At 42.6% G+C, this 16,938-nt stretch overlaps 1 protein-coding gene across 1 annotated transcript in view; it reads left to right on the forward strand.

The window, feature by feature from the left end:
* Nucleotides 1-4,458: 4,458 nt before the first annotated feature.
* Nucleotides 4,459-16,938, forward strand: part of NOS2 (nitric oxide synthase 2) — a gene marked incomplete at its 5' end in the record, with an annotated part of 46,532 nt that continues 34,052 nt past the window's right edge. The window contains 4 exons of the mRNA XM_083379681.1: nucleotides 4,459-4,577; nucleotides 9,072-9,153; nucleotides 13,102-13,215; nucleotides 14,348-14,496. Coding sequence (XP_083235807.1) covers nucleotides 4,459-4,577; nucleotides 9,072-9,153; nucleotides 13,102-13,215; nucleotides 14,348-14,496 — 464 coding nt within the window. The remainder of the gene's footprint in view (nucleotides 4,578-9,071; nucleotides 9,154-13,101; nucleotides 13,216-14,347; nucleotides 14,497-16,938) is intronic.

The following is a 16,938-nucleotide window of genomic DNA, read 5'->3' on the forward strand; positions in this document are numbered from 1 at the left end:
TTTTATGAATAAAAGCTTTATATAACAACAACAACAACAACAACAACAACAACAACAATAATAATAATAATAATAATAATAATAATAATAATAATAATAATAAAGTTGGAAGGGACCTTGGAGGTCATCTAGTCCAATCCCCTGCTCAGGCAGGAAACCCTATACCATTGTGGACAAATGGCTGTCCAGTCTCTTAAAAACTTCCAGTGTTGGAACTTTCACCGCTTCTGGAGGCAGGTTGTTCCACTGGTTAATTGTTCTAACTGTCAGGAAGTTTCTCCTTAGTTCCAAGTTGCTTCTCTCCTTGACCAGTTTCCATCCGTTGCTTCTTGTCCTGCCTTTGGGCGCTTTGGAGAATAGCTTAACTCCCTCTTCTTTGGGGCAGCCCCTGAGATATTGGAACACTGCTATCATGTCCCCCCTCGTCTTTCTCTTCATTAAACTAGACATACCCAATTCCAGCAACCATTCCTTATATGTTTTAGCCTCCCGACCTCTAATCATCTTTGTTGCTCTTCTCTGCACTCTTTCCAGAGTCTCCACATCTTTTTTACATTGTGGTGACCAAAACTGGATGCAGTATTCCAAGTGTGGCCTTACCAAGGCATTGTAAAGTGGTATTAATACCTCACGTGGTCTTGATTCTATCCCTCTGTTAATGCAGCCTAGCACTGTGTTGGCTTTTTTGGCAGCTGCAGCACACTGCTAGCTCATATTTAAGTGATTGTCCATTAGGACTCCGAGATCCCTCTCACAGTTACTACTATCGAGCAAGGTACCCCCTATACTATACCTGTGCATTTGATTTTTCCTGCCTAAATGCAGAACCTTACTTTTTTCACAATTGAATTTCATTTTGTTAGATAGCGCCCAGTGTTCGAGTCTGTCCAGATCCTCCTGTATCTTAAGCCTATCTTCTGGAGTATTGGCTATTCCTGCCAGCTTGGTGTTGTCTGCAAATTTGATGAGTTCCCCATCTATCCCCTCATCCAAATCGTTAATGAAGATGTTGAAGAGCACTGGGCCCAGAACAGAGCCCTGGGGCACCCGACTACACACTTCCTTCCAAATATTATTAGACCCAACAGCTCTTGACTGTTGGCTGGTCCAGGATAATTGGAAGCAGAATCCAATAACTTCTAGTAAGTCACAAATTGTCTAGTCACATATCACCATAGGATAACTAGACATACCATGGTTTGAGGGGCAGCAATTTTGGGGACAGTGGAAGCTGCTCGGTCTTTCAGCACAAGTGAGGCCAGGAGAAAAAGTAAGCAGATTTTAAAAAAAAAACAATGCTTTCAACTGAAGTAAAAATGTCACTGCAATACAATTACAGTACTGCAATTATATTGAAAGATTTACCTTCTTCTTTATATTATTTTATGTTAAAAATTATTTTTTCCTAGTTACACCATCACTCCTGTCTACAGGATCTGATTTGGAGAAAGAAAAAGAACTCAGCAGAGTCTTGGAAATTCCCTAGTTAGTATGTCCCACCAAGAGGCCGGTGAGTTTTAGAAGAAAAATAAATAAACAAACAAACCTAAATACTCCTCCTGGCTAGCTGGTGATAACGGCAATAATACTACGTTGCTAAACATCCTGCTCATTTGTGAGGAAAGCCAAAAATGACTCATCTGTCACTCTTAAAAGTAAGGGACTCCCCACCTATCTTTGCTTGCATTTAAAGAGGGTATAAAATGCAATTGAGTTTGTTTTATGGTCCAATGAGTGGGTGAATATTCCGAGAGGGGAATCTTCTGGCTGCATCTTGCAAGAGACAGTTTACAAAAAGAAAGAAAGCTCAAGGTAAGATAGCTTTTCTCCTGCCAGCTGTGCCAAAAGGAATGTTTAAAATCTTTGCCTCTGTGGGGCAGCAGAGCCTTCTCAAGTTGGGTCAGTGTAGATATTTTGGCTGAGAGAAGAAATTGGCCAATATTGTCTCAGGCTAAAATGCAGGAGAAAGAAGACTGATGCTTGCTTAAGAAACATGCAAAATCCTGGCACGAGGTTTGTCTGTTAGGTTTCGTACGGCACAGGTAAAGTCCAGAAAGTTCTAGGAACTCAGCCAGGTAGATGGTTCGGCAGACTCCAAAGTGATTTTTAAAAATCTGATCCAGGCAGAAGCAGAGCTCTGGATCTGAAATCTGCAACAGGGGAATTATGCTGAAGTGTGTGTCCCGCTGAGTTTCTTGGTCTGGTAAGTTCATGGGAAATTGCAACTTTCCTAGGACTTCCCTGCTCTTGGCACCGTCTTCAAGTTGACTGGAATTTTGTACAAGTTGAGACTGTGGGCAATTTCAATGCATGGGAGTGGGGTGGGGGGTGTCTTACATGTTGATCATGATTTTGTGATTCATAAATATATAGTATAGTATGGCGTTTAATGTTATCTTTCAAGGGATTTTTTTAAAAAACAAAATTTTTTTGATTGACTGCTGCCCAAATGCATTTAATTCTCGACTAAATTAAAAACGAAGGTTTGTAGATTTTATGTATTTATTTTATTTATTAAATTTATATACTGCCCATCTTGTTACTTGGGATGACGCTGGGAGGCTATAGGTTTGTGTCATAACTGCACTGGCTGCATTAAAGAAAAGATTGTTCAATATGTTACACTCATCACTATAAAGCATGACAATTGGTGGCATTTAGGATGAGTATTTAATGCATGATTTGAAAAGGAGACTAATCTCTTCTGGCAAACTGCAATATCAAAATGCATTAAGTTGGCTAGTCTCTGTTTAGATCTGTAGCCCTCTCTATTTAGGGAGATTTATTTCCTTGTAAACATGCAACTCGAATTTTATCCATTGGTAGCAACATGGCTTAAATATTGCTAAATAAAAATCTTTCATTTTGCTTTGGTTGGGAGTATGTACATATACATACATGCAAACATGCATCCTCTAGAGATAATTGTAATATTTGGTTTAGAAAGATGGCTGGGCGACTTTGTGTCTCTCTCTTAGCCCAACCAACTTCACGGGCTTGTTATGTGGAAAATAGGAGGAGAAAGGAATATCAGCTACATTTGTTACCTTGAGTTATTTTTAAAAAATAAAGGTGGGATAAAAATAAAATTAATATAGATACATAAAGACAGATAGATAACTTTGCCCATTTAAAATTTGATTAAATATTACCTGATTATCACTCATGTCCATGCTATATGTTCCCCAGTTGTTTCATGACATTGCAAAATGGCGTTTCTACATTTTTTTAATGGAAGGAAGCCAATAATGAAAATTTCATCCCATTTTGCAAGGAATGAGAGCCAACTACTTAAAGGTTAAAAGTACAGTAATGCCCCTTTGAGTTTATTTATCAAACTTATATGAGTTTAGTTAGTGCCCTAGATATGTCCATCTGCTTTTTTTTTTGCACCTTTAAAGAAATGATTTGGCATTGTCTTCTTTAGGGATAGTTTTATGTCAGCCTATTGCCTTGGGGGGTTGGTGTTTTGTTTTTTTTTGGTCTCCCAACCTAGCTTAGCGTTTTGAGATCAACGTTGGTGAGGTTTTGTCACCTCTCCTTACCTATGTTGACCAGGATGTAATAAGAAAGGCAGAATTAACAGAAGGATGCTTCTAATAAAAAAACAGGAAGGGACTTTTTCTTAATGGGACCTGACTGTGAAAAATATAGGAAGAGCTTGTTGGCTATGTTAAGCACAGTGTAGAATCTTTATTTAACCCCGTTTCCTTCCTGGAAATCAGCACCAAAGAGACTCGTGTCAAAATAGCCCTGGAGAAGAGCAGGAGTGCTTCCTTGTTGGATATCTGTTTTCTACATACAGATAGTCCTCGACTTATGAGCAGTCGCTTAGTGACCGAAGTTATGAGCTACCTGAAAAAAGGGTGCTACAGCCTGGTTCTGAAGTTCCAGTGGTGGCCGGTCTTCCCTGAGGTCACACGATCACACAATTGTTCACTTGGCAACACAGCTACGTTTATGATTGCTGAAGCATTCCGCGATCATGTGACCACGTATCAGGACAGCTTTGCCAGATAGTAGAAACCATGAATCGAGAACAGAGGGGTTTGCTTAATGACTGTGCCATTTATTTAATGATTGCTGCATTCATTTTATGACTGCGGCGTTTGCTTAATGAGCAGGCTGCATTATGGTCGTAAGTTGAGGACCACCTGTATTAATCTGAAAAACCTGGAAACATTATATGGTTATTTGGAAGCAACTGCCAAGGGACTTGTATACCGCCTGTGGTGGAATGTAATCACACCATTGAAGCCTTGCTCCCCTTTTATGTGCAGGGTGGCCATCTTGACTTTTTGGGCCACACTCGACCAACCCTGACCTTCCCTTGTTCTTAAAACAAAAACGAATCTTCTTTGTCTCTTCATGCCTGCTGTGTATTTCTTTTTGCAGAAACAGACTTATCTTGTCTAGCTAGGTTTGAACGGCATCCAAACCACCTTGGTCTAGAAGATTATGCAGAGGATGAGGTATCCTTGGGCGTTGCTTTGTGTGCCACCATCCAGTCACTCCGAGTTGTGGGAAGAGATGGATCTCAACAACAATATGGAAAAAGCAAATGAAAATGTCCACAGGTGAGGCTTCACGTTTCTCCTTGGCTTGAAATCTGGAAATTACCTGAGAAATTGCATCCTATTGGAAAACAGCCTCTCTCTCTCTCTCTCTCTCTCTCTCTCTCTCTCTCTCTCTCTCTCTCTCTCTCTCTCTCTCTCTCACACACACACACACACACACACACACACACACACACCTGGAATGCCTCTTTGCACTTATTACAATCTGTAGCATCATGCAGCCATTTGGGAGGTGATATAGTAATAATAATAAAATTGGAAGGGACCTTGGAGGTCATCTAGTCCAACTCTCTGCTCAGGCAGAAAACCCTATACCATTTCAGACAAATGGCTGTCCAGTCTCTTCTTAAAAACTTCCAGTGTTGGAGCATTCACGGCTTCTGGAGGCAGGTTGTTCCACTGGTTAATTGTCCTGTCAGGAAGCTTCTCCTTTGTTCTAGGTTGCTTCTCTCCTTGATTAGTTTCCATCCGTTGCTTCTTGTCCTGCCTTCAGGCGCCTTGGAGAATAGCTTGACTCCCTCTTCTTTGTGGCAGCCCCTGAGATATTGGAAGGCTGCTGTCATGTCACCCCTCGTCCTTTTCTTCATTAAACTGCACAGACCCAATTCCAGCAACCGTTCCTGATATGTTTTGGCCTCCAGACCTCTAATCATCATAGTACTGAAGGCTGGCTAGAAAATGGGAGATTCTCAGGCCTAGTCCTCCTTTAGGCACAGAAACAAACTGCACAGTATTGGGCCAGTCTGTATTTCTCAGCCCAACCCACCTCACAGGGTTGTCGTAGTGGGGAAAAGGGAAGAGGGCATTATGGATATACATCTCATAAATGAATAAATGAAACCTGCCTCTCTCATTTGTGCCATCACAAACCATGGTAAATAGTTGGATAACTCTAGAACAGCAGTCCCCAATCTTTCTGGCTCCGTGGACCAGCAGCTGTGGTGGCAGTGGGATGGTTTCATGCATATGCCCACCACCTACACAAATTGAGCCTCGTGCCCTCACCCACCTGCCGCTTGTGCAGACCAGCTCCCAACGGGCCGCGGACATGTAGTAGTCCACGGACTGAGGGTTGGGCACCCCTGCTCTAGAAAATGTAGAAATCCATTTGTGTGGAGATGGCATCTTAAGTCTAGGAAAATCTCAGCCGTGGTACTGAGAGAGAGGCCATTCCTCTTTCTTAGTACCGCCTACCTTACAGGATCGTCATCTGAACAGAACTTCAAAAGGGAAACTCAGCTGGGAACGCCTTAAAGGAAAGGTGGGGAAATATGATAAGTAAAAAAAAAACACCCTTTTCCCTTGCCCAGCGTGGAAATGAAAAGGAAGGGAGACAAGTTCAAAAATCCTTATTACTATTATTACTATTACTATTACTATTATTATTATTATTATTATTATTATTATTATTATTATATTCTACAGGAAAGCAATGAAATTCACGACTATTTTCTCGACGAGCGCACATCTGGAATTCTTTGCAATACCCACCCAGTTAATTCCCCAAAGCCATCCATTCTGTGAATTGCTTTCCCTGTCTTTGTTTTGTTCCTATCAGCAGCTTGTTCCCCATTGATCTCTGAGGCAGCTTGACGCGAGCGATTCTTTGTTTAGCTCAATGGGTGGTGCCCTGGCTTGGCACTCCCTCTGCCCACCAACCAGCATCCCAGGAAGCTTCTGCTTAGCCTTTTCCGATTTATCAAAGCAATGGGATCGTGGCTTAGGTCTTTCACACATGCTTCTCCTCTCTGCCTCTCTTTTTGTGCCCCAGGGTTCAAGCAGTTGTCCTGTAGGCTTGGTTTTTCTCTGGGCTGAGAACTTACGTAGTCTTTCTTTCTGCTTGGAAAGATATCGGAGAAAAAACATTTTCATCGTATCCCTTTTATGGACAGGCAGCTGTCGACTTATATCCATTTGTTTAGTAACCGTTTGAAGTTACAAGGGCACTGAAAAAAGTGATTTACGATGGGCCCTTGCATTTATGACCATGGCAGCATCCCCACAGCCATGTAATCAAAATTTGGGCACTTAGCAACTGGCATTAATAGTTGCAGTGTCTTGGGACCCTGCCTGACCTTCCCAGCCAGCTTCCAATAAGAAAGGTCAATAGGGGAAGCTGGACTCGTTTCACAATAGTGTGGTTCACTTAACAACTGCTGCAATTTGCTTGACAAACTTGGCACACAAAAAAAAGATTGTAAAATCAAGTACAACTCACTTAACAACCACCTTGTTTAACAATGGAAAGTCTTAAGTCGAGGACTGACTGTGCTAATACACCAACCCAGAAGTTCTCAGTTAGAATTGATTAAGAATGGCAAGTCCATCCCCTAGCCATGAATAACAATTCTGGTTTTTTTGCTCCATTATTCATGGTCATCCACGGAAGGGGGTGTGTCAAAAAAAAAATCAAGATGGCGGCTACAACCATGCAGTCAAAGTGTCACCCATTTTTGGCAAGCCTTGCATGTGATGCAGATAAAAACAGGCTGTAGCTGTGGGCTTTGGTCCTAGACCTATAGCCCCTATCTTGGCAGTTTTAACTCCTCTCTGACAATGGACATTGATTATCTGGTGAGGTTTAAATGATTGCATTACCTTTGAATAGTGCTTTATGAATGCTTCTTCTTCTTCTTCTTCTTCTTCTTCTTCTTCTTCTTCTTCTTCTTCTTCTTCTTCTTCTTCTTCTTCTCCTCCTCCTCCTCCTCCTCCTCCTCCTCCTCCATAAATGAGATTTAAGCCAAAACTGAATGAGAGTTCTTTAATTATTCCCTTGATATTTAAGAATGATTTAATTTTAATTGAAGTGTATTTTAATTAAGTGCCATCACTATCCCATTTGGCACATTGCTAACCTTTTTTCTTACTCATGTATGTATCAATGTGCAGACAGAGAAAATACCTTCCTGGATGTGTGTTTTCCTAGGACATCATCCTATCTTATTAATACAGTGACCATTTCCTCATTAGTGATTTAGAGCTGTTTATTTATAGTTGCTAGTCAGTGTTTTTTCCTGCTCTGGAAAATCTACTTTTTAATACAGTAAACAGTGATGCCAACTATAATTTCTAGATTAGAAAAAAAAACCTCAGCAATGATGGCTGTTTTCAGGTGCAGTTTTCTCACTTTTTTTCAGCAAACATTTCCTTTTTCAACTTTAAAAAAGTATAAAAATAAATCTGGGGAGATAGGATTTCAGATCTCCACCTTACCCAGAAAATTATCTCAGTGTCCTTGGACCCGGCTCTTTCAGGCTGCTTTATCTCTTACTTTCTAGCAAGAATGGCAGCAGTGGGGAACACATATGCCAACTTAAGATACAAATGAAAAGGATATAGCATAAAACTCAGCAATTGGTTTTTATAGAACCCCTACACACACACACACACACACACACACACACACCCCTCCCTGGGAAATCCATTATACATTATCTATATTTGTTTGGATATTTGGGATGCCATAGAAGGATGCCTACCAAAGGAAATGACATTAGTTGAAATCCCCCTTTTTTCAAAAAGAAAAAAAAATGTTCCATCCAGGTGAGGGCAATCATAAATGTCATCCTTAACTTATGACCACATTTGGGACTGGAGCGGTTGTTAAGTGAGTCATATCTAATTTTATGACCTCATTTTGCTGTGGCTGTTAAGTAAATCTGGCTTCACCTAGTGACTTTGCTTGTCAGAAGATAACTGGGAAAGATACAAAAAGTGATCACGTTTCCCAGGACACTGTTACTGTCCTAAATACAAGCCAGTTGCCACTTGTCAGAATCTTGGATCACATAACCGCAGGGATGCTGCGACAGTCATAAGCTGTCATAACTTTGAACGGCTGTTGAACTAGTGGTTGTAAGTCAAGGATTACCTGTACAACCATGCTTCTCTAATAGGGTCATCATAAAAGATAGGAGAAACAAGCCAGTTTTTGGTTGGCTCAGGGGCACGATGGCTCAGGGGTTAAAGACGCTGAGTTTGTCAGCTGGAAAGCTGACAGCCCAGGTGCAAGAGTTCATGCAACAGGGTGAGCTCCTGTTCCTGCCCCAGCTCCTGCCCACCTAACAGTTTGAAAGCATATAGAGTAGAGTAGAGTAGAGTAGAGTAGAGTAGAGTAGAGTAGAGTAGAGTAGAGCAGAGCAGAACAGAACAGAACAGAACAGAACAGAACAGAACAGAACAGAACAGAGCTGGAAGGGACCCTCGAGACCATGCTAGTAACATGGCTCCCTCAACGAAGAGATGGAGATGAGCACCATGCCCTTAGAATCGGACACAACCGGGCAGGGAAACTTTTATCTTTACCTTTTCTCTAGAAATATGTGATCATGTTGGAACTTGCGGAAGAGGCCTTCATCCTGGAGTGGATAGTCAATGGCTAAAATGTTTATGATGATAATGATGATGACCCACTTATTTAGCATAGACTGAATGCTTTACTATCAAGCATTTCTCACATCTTCATAAAGGATTGTTATTTCTCCTTTCTCCTAGTGTGGCAAAGCAGGAAGGTGCTCTTGTTAAGAGTCTGAGCAGGAAACCCAATGGCATCACATTGCTTGAGAAGGCGAAAGAAGTGAGTCTGGCTTTGGGGTCCCTTTATCCAGTGCTTTTTTTTTCTTAAAAAAAAGGTGCCGGAACTCAGAGGTGCTGTCACTGGGAGCAATGCCGGTGTCTTGCTACAGCGTCACCGCCCGTCCTTTGCACCCCTGCGGCTCAGAGCCACATGCCACGGGGATTCCCCTCCCCACAGCTGCCATGGGGATTCCCCTCCCCACAGTTGCCACGCCACGGCCTGTGCTGAGCCCCCACCTGGAGCTGCTCCGAACCCCGACCCAGAGCTGTGTTCCTCGTGGCAGTGGTCTCTGGCACCAAACAGCCTCTTTCCAACCACATCCAGAAAAATTTGTAACAAACATTGCAATTCTCAAGGCCATGTTTGGTATTTCCAAGCAATCTGTTACTGGAAGGAAAAAGCAATCCCTGCTGCGTTACTGATCCCAGAGAAGCATTTGCATGTATGCAGGTATCCTTAGGGTGCCATAGTTATGGATGAGAAATATTGGTTGAAAAGTTGGCATTTCTGGATGTAATACAAATATTTTGGACTTATTTTTGTTTCTTTGCATGTCTGATATTTTTAAAAAGGCATATGCTACTGACTACGCTTATGCATATATGTAACATCTTTTGCTAGGATACATGGCCACTGCTTGTCCAGAATGTCAAAAGTGAAAGATTGTGACTAAACAAAATTTTAATGTACAGATAATACCACCAGAAATTATTTTAGCCTTTTTAATAAATGTTGTTATTGATGTTAAGCTCGCCATGGAAAACATCATATATTGTTATGCATATACTAGGTTAATTATTTAAAGACTGAAGTGCAACATAACTAGATTCTAAATAATATATTTTTCAAAACACACAACATTCCAAACAGTAAAAGTAAAGTCCAAATTAAGAATATTCATTCTTAAGAATTGTTTAATTTAAAGTGGTTTAGTTGTAATAGATGGTTATAGATTCAAAATAGTTTTCAAGAGTGTACAAAAGATACTATTTTTTTTCTAGCATCAGCTAAATTAGATATATTACATTGAGAAAAATGTTTCTCATTTCTTTCCTGTTACCTTTATTGATTTCATTGCGGAGATGTTAACATAGGAAATAGATTATTTTGTTATCTAATTTTACCTTCCAAAAGACAGAAGCAGATGAAAAATGTGAGGTTCTTTCCTGTTGGCTTTTTTGAATTAGCTGGTTTAGATTCTAAAAGTTTAGTTCCTAAAGAAGTAACCTTGTAAATAATTTTAATGTCCTCCTCTAGTGCAGGGTAGGCAACCTTGGCTCTTTTATGACTCAAGGACTTCAACTCCCAGAATTCCTGAGCCAGCATGGCTCAGCTTGGAAACCTCTTTCTTTCATCTCAGCGTGACTGGCTCAGGATTTCTGGGGAGTTGAAGTCCACGAGTCATAAAAATTTAATTTAATTTTAATTTAATAATATTTGTATACCGCCCTTCTCCCTGAGGACTCAGGGCGGTTCACAGGGCAGAATAAAATACTAAATACAAACGTTAAAACAAGATTAAATAATTGCCCATATTAAAACAGTTGGAATAAAATTCTAAAACACCAAGTTAAAATTAAAGCACAAAATTAAAAAACCCCACCAATCCCCATCAGGCTAGGCCGGCTTGTACAAACAGAAACGTCTTGAGGTCGCGGCGAAAGGAGCGAAGATCGGGCGCCATCCGGAGCTCTACCGGTAGCTGGTTCCACAGCTCCGGAGCGCCCACAGAGAAGGATCTCCCCCTGGGGGCCACCAATCGACATTCTCTGATCGGTGGCACCCTGAGGAGGCCCTCTCTGTGGGAACGCACAGGGCGCAGGGAGCTTGATGCCGGCAGCAGATGTTCCCTAAGGTACTCCGGCCCCATGCCATGAAGGGCTTTGAACACTGTTACCAGTACCTTGAATCTCACCCGGAAGACAACTGGCAACCAATGCAGCTCACGGAGCAGCGGTGTAACGTGGGAGTATCGGGAGACTCCCAACACAACTCTCACGGCTGCATTCTGTACCAGTTGGAGCTTCCGGGTGGTCCTCAAGGGCAGCCCCATGTAGAGAGCGTTGCAGTAGTCCAGACGAGAGGACACGAGCGCATGAGTGACCGTGCACAAATCATCCCGGCTAAGATAGGGCCGCAACTGGCGCACCAGGCGAACCTGGGCGAAGGCCCCCCTAGTCACAGCTCCTATATGGTCTTCCAAGGTGAGCCGTGAATCTAGGAGGACTCCCAAGTTGCGAGCCCTATCTACGGGGGGTAATAGTTCACCCCCCATAGCCAGAGGTGGAACATCCGAATAAACCCGGGATGAAGGTATGCAAAGCCACTCAGTCTTGTCGGGGTTGAGTTGGAGTCTGTTCCTCCCCATCCAGACCCGAACCGCCTCCAGGCACCGGGACATCACGTTGAGGGCATCACTGGGGTGGTTTGGGGTCGAAAGGAAAAGTTGGGTATCATCAGCGTACTGATGATACCCAACTCCAAAGCCACGAATGATCTCACCCAGCGGTTTCATGTAGATGTTGAACAGGAGAGGCGAGAGGACCGACCCCTGAGGAACTCCACAAATGAGAGACCTCGCGGTCGACCTCTGTCCTCCTGCCAACACCGACTGCGAACGTCCCCGGAGATAGGAGGAGAACCACTGTAAAACTGTGCCTCCCACTCCCAATCCCCTGAGACGCCGCAGCAAGATACCATGGTCGATGGTATCGAAAGCCGCCGAGAGGTCTAATAGGACTAGAACAGAGGAATATCCCCTGTCCCGAGCCCTCCAGAGATCATTCACCAGCGCGACCAATGCCGTCTCCGTGCTGTGCCCGGGCCTGAAACCCGATTGGTACGGGTCTAGATAATCCGCTTCATCCAGGACCAGAGGGAGCTGATGCGCCACCACACTCTCAACAACCTTCGCAAGAAAGCGAAGGTTGGAGACAGGACGAAAGTTGTTTAATACAGCTGGGTCCAAGGCAGGCTTCTTGAGGAGAGGCCTCACCACCGCCTCTTTCAAGACGGCGGGGAAGCTACCCTCACTCAGAGAAGCCGATATAACTGCCTGGAACCAGCTGCGTGTCCTCTCCCGGGCTGCATAAACCAGCCAGGAAGGGCACGGGTCCAATAAACACGTGGTGGTGCTCAGCCTCCCCATGATCCTGTCCACTTCCTCCGGAGTCACAGAATCAAACTCCTCCCAGATTGCCTACTCCTAAAGCCAATAGAGGGAGCTTTTTTTTTTTTTTTTCAAAAAAAGGTGCTGGAATGCCGTTCTGAGCGTTCTATGAGAAAAAAAAGCCCTGCCTTTATCCAAAAATCATCAGAAATTAAGACTATGAAATACAGGCAATAAGCAAAGTTGGGGATCAGATGGCGCTCCAAGAGAGCAGAGATGATAGGATGATCAGCTTCATCTGGAGAGCAGCATAATACCAATGTCTAGATTAAGATATATTTTGTACAGTTTGGCCTTTAGCATATTTTATTAATTTAGCTTGAGTTAAAATAACAAGTGAAATGACAACTGTAAAATGACAATTGTGAGAGTGTGCCCAATCCTGTGTCCATGGAAACATGCTTAATGAGGACAGTTAGAAATCTAGTTGATACTCTGGTTAGTTTTTGTAGTTTCCTGTGTAGCATCAACTCAGATTCACTTGGTAAATTATGTTCAGAATATTATTCAAAGGCCGAAAAAGTAGTACAGTAATCAGATAACAGGTATTTGGGTTAAATGTTTTAGGCTGAATTCAATTTTATGTTGTGCTACTCAGCTCTGAAGCCCTTGGCCCTTGAAAATTGTTTTTGCGAAGATAAAAATAAATGGATGAATGGATGGATAAACAGACAGACAGACAGACAGATAGATAGATAATCCCTGATTTTTACAGGAAGGGCAGCAATCAAATCCAAATTAAATCTAATCAATTTTTTAAAAATTTCTTTTCTGCCCAGAAACTTCTCCAAAATAATACCATACAAACATCTAGGTGCCCAAGGCATTTAAACATTAAAAATTGGGAGACTGGAACAATCCTTCAAGATGCATTGCACCATCAGGCCAAAGAGGTAAGAAAAATGCTTAGATTTAGGTGTGTTTTTCCCCACCTCTCCAGTAGACCACACAGAGTTGAAGTGGCCATAGCAGACTCTCCTCTGTTCAGAGAAAGCTGAAGGAGATCCAACAATACTCTTTAAATAACTGAAGGATTGTTATCTATTATCTCAAGTGGTGGCCACAACTGTTACTGTTAGAAGCTTAAAATTACAGGAAGGCGTATCCCCCATTAAAATTAGGAAAAACTGTATTAATGAAAGAAGTTGGCAGGGAAACAATTTGTCCAGGAAGGTAGCAGCCTTCCTTTCGCTACTCCTGCTTCAGCAGAGGTTGAGGAGGCATCTGTCAAGAATCCATCTGGATTCCTGTTCAGAAGTCAAGTTGGAATGCTTAGCGCTTCACTTTTGGCTTCTATCTCTAGAAGCTTGCATTCATTTTCCCCCCATTTTTTTTAATTTACTAAACGCAAAAGTAAGAAATAAAAAGAATACACAAAATACATAAATAAATAAATGCATAAAAGGGGAAAAAAACCTAAAAACTAAACAGGGGCATGTTTTCACATGCATGCGCACACAGCTGTACAGTAAGCATTTCAGTGAAAAGAAGCCATCATTTGTTACAGTCATCCATCCATTGATAAAATGATTGTGTGCCATCAAACTGTTTTCAACATCAGCCATCACATACAGTAGGTAGATCTTCTCCCAGGATGATCTATCTCCAACCTGGTCCTTCAGGTTTTCCAATGGTCCAGCCATCTTGCTGCTGGTTGTCCTCTTCTTCTCATTCCCTACACCTTTCCCAGCAATAGAGCCTTTTCAAAGGTCTTTGTATAATATGTCTGAAGTAGAATAATTTGAGCCTGGTCATTTGTACCTCAAGTGAAAACTCTGGGTTGGTTTGCTCAGTGATCCGTTGGTTTGCTTTCTTGGTTGTCCGTGTTATTCTCGGGAGTACAATCATCCATAATTAATCCATATAGATCTGAGATCCTGAGCAGATTTCTTCCATACTACACTTTCCATTGTAAGGGCAATATTTCATTGGGTGGGCATTAAACTACCCCAAATGTTAAATTTGCAGCTGTGCCTACTGCAAATTCTGGAAGTGTTTACTCTCTTGCCTGCCTCTCTGTCCCAGGTTCTTAACTGTCAGAGCAAAGTTTGCCAGGGATCTCTCATGAGTCCAAAAGGGTTAATTCGAGGTCCCCGAAATGAACCCATCCCCGGAGACAAGTTACTACTCCAAGCAACTGAGTTTATCCATCTTTTCTACAACACACTTCAAAAGTGAGTCAGCTTTTTGTTTATTTTGAGCTTCTGTCCTTTGATTTACTTCCTTTTGGCAAACTTGGAAGGTCTTTTTAAAGGATCTTCCAGTCAGGTCCTTTAGGCCGTTACTGGTGTGATAGTGTTACTCTAATTGTAGTGCTAACAGCAATAAACAAGTGCCTTTGGGTTGTCTTAGGTTTGTAAGTGAAACAGAAGGAAAAAGCAGGTGATCAGGGAAGGCACGTCTCAGAACGCAGGAAAGAACATAGAAAGATTAAAGAACATTTACCCTTGAATTATGCCTTCAGATATCCAAGCTACTTTACATACAATCCTACGACCACATCAAAAAGAGATGTTTGGGGCTTCTGCAAGAAAGGGACAAGGGTCTTCACGTTCTGACGTCTTTGTGTAGATCAGGGGTGTCAAACTCAATTTCATTGAGGGCCGCAAAAGCATTCCGGTTGCCCTCAGGGGGCCGGGTCGGTGTGGCCTGGGTGGGTGTGGCCTACTGGGTGAGCGTGGCTAGAGTGCATATGGCCTACTGGGTGGGCATGGCCAGCTCTACATCGTTCGCATCAAGGGTGCCTATGGGGGCCTGGGCAGGAGTGGGACAGATCTGAGGGTCTCTGGCAGAAGGGGGGTCTCTGGGCCAGGGCCAAGGCAGTGGGGGATGTTGCCTCACTGTTTCCAGGATGGCTTCGCGGGCCGCATGAAACCACTTCGCGGGCCGGATCTGGCCCCCGGGCCTTGTGTTTGACATGTCTGGTGTAGATAATGCAAATTATATAATGACGTAATGATGCACATGACTTTCTTGTGCCAGACACTTGTGGCAGGTGCAGTGACCCACATCTGCATTCTCAGCTCTTGCATCCTTGGCAACTCAGATAAAGGGACAACTTCATAGACAGATAGTTCCACCACCTGCTCTCCTTAAGCCATTCTTTAATGCAGAGGCAGCCGTCCACACTCCCTTTCAAAGGAAGAAACCTCTCACGTGCAAATAGCTTTGCCTCCCGGGGCTAGAGAGGAAGAGTGAAAAAAAATGAATGCCTTGGGAGGCTTGACCTTGTTATCTCCAAATAGCTGCTGACAAGAGATTAGAAATTTAATGCTGAAAAACACAATTTCTGAACTCCAGCAGAGATCAAAAGAGGGGGAGAGAGAGATGAAGAGAAGCTAACAGGATCTGGCAGAACAGATGGAGTCCTTAGCAGGCCATTTTTATTTTTGGCCTATAGAACTGACATTTGTTTGGGTAATTATTCACTCAGAACATAATAATCTAAGCAGTGCCCTGCTGGATCGGACCCCTGGTCCGTTCCATCCAGGAGTCTGTTCTCCCAGTGGCCAACCAACTAGCCAAGGAAGCCCATAGTCTCCCAGCAGATGGCCTCCAGAGATAGTCCCATGACTATTAAGGCTAAGAGCCATTAATCCTACGGCTGCTTTCTTTATATTCTGCATTGCGGGTAATATCATAACAGTCATATTATTGAGTGTCTTGCAAAATCTAGGAAGAGTTTCCACTCGAGACCTTAGAGAGCTATGCATTTTCATGCTGACTGGGTTCACACACCCAGTATGGCATAACATAGTTTGCTTGGTTTTGGCTTAGTACTATGTGTGAACATAGCCATCTGGATTTGTTCTATGCACTATGGTGCCTGAAAGCAATGGCTTAGCTTAACATACTGTGTGAACCCAGGTATTATGTATCTGTTCAGATGAGATTTCATATTCTTCAGTGTTTCTCGACTTCAGTCGCTTTAAGAAGTGTGGATTTCAATTCCCAGAATTCCTTAGCAAGGTGGCCAGGGAATTCTGGGTTGAAGTACGTGCATGTTAAAATAGCCAAGGTTGGAAAACAACTGTGTTAGACCAAGACGTTTCTGTCACTGTGTATGGCTGGCAGAAGAATGATTAGCCATGCAATTGGAGAACAGAAATGCAGCTGAAGTTTCCCACATATGCACGCACTTTTTAAAAAATGTGCTGAGGGCGGTGGTGAAACAACGATATAAAACAGGCAGAATTACTTGTCATTGACGGCTCTCTCCTTGCACTAAGCATTGATTTATCATGTGCCATCAAGTTGTTTTTAACTCCTAGCAATTACACAGATTTTCTCCCTCCTCCCCACTCTGGTTTAATTGATTCTGGCTTAAGCACCGAATTTGAAGCAGCTTCATTGCTGTTTATTGTTGTTAATAAACCATGGTTTATGGCTTTTCGGTTTGAGAAGCTACTGATTACAGGTAGTCCTCAAGTTACAACAGTTCATTTAGTGAGCAAAGTTACAACGGCACTGAAAAAAAGTAACTTATGACCATTTTCACACTTGCAACTGTTGCAGCATTCCCATGATCAGGTGATCAAAATTCAGGTACTTGGCAACTGATTCATATTTATGACAGTTGCAATGTCTCGGGGTCATATAAATTGTGATTTAATTTT

The sequence above is a fragment of the Vipera ursinii genome, assembly GCF_947247035.1.
Source record: "Vipera ursinii genome assembly, chromosome: 1".
Lineage (NCBI taxonomy): Eukaryota > Metazoa > Chordata > Lepidosauria > Squamata > Viperidae > Vipera > Vipera ursinii.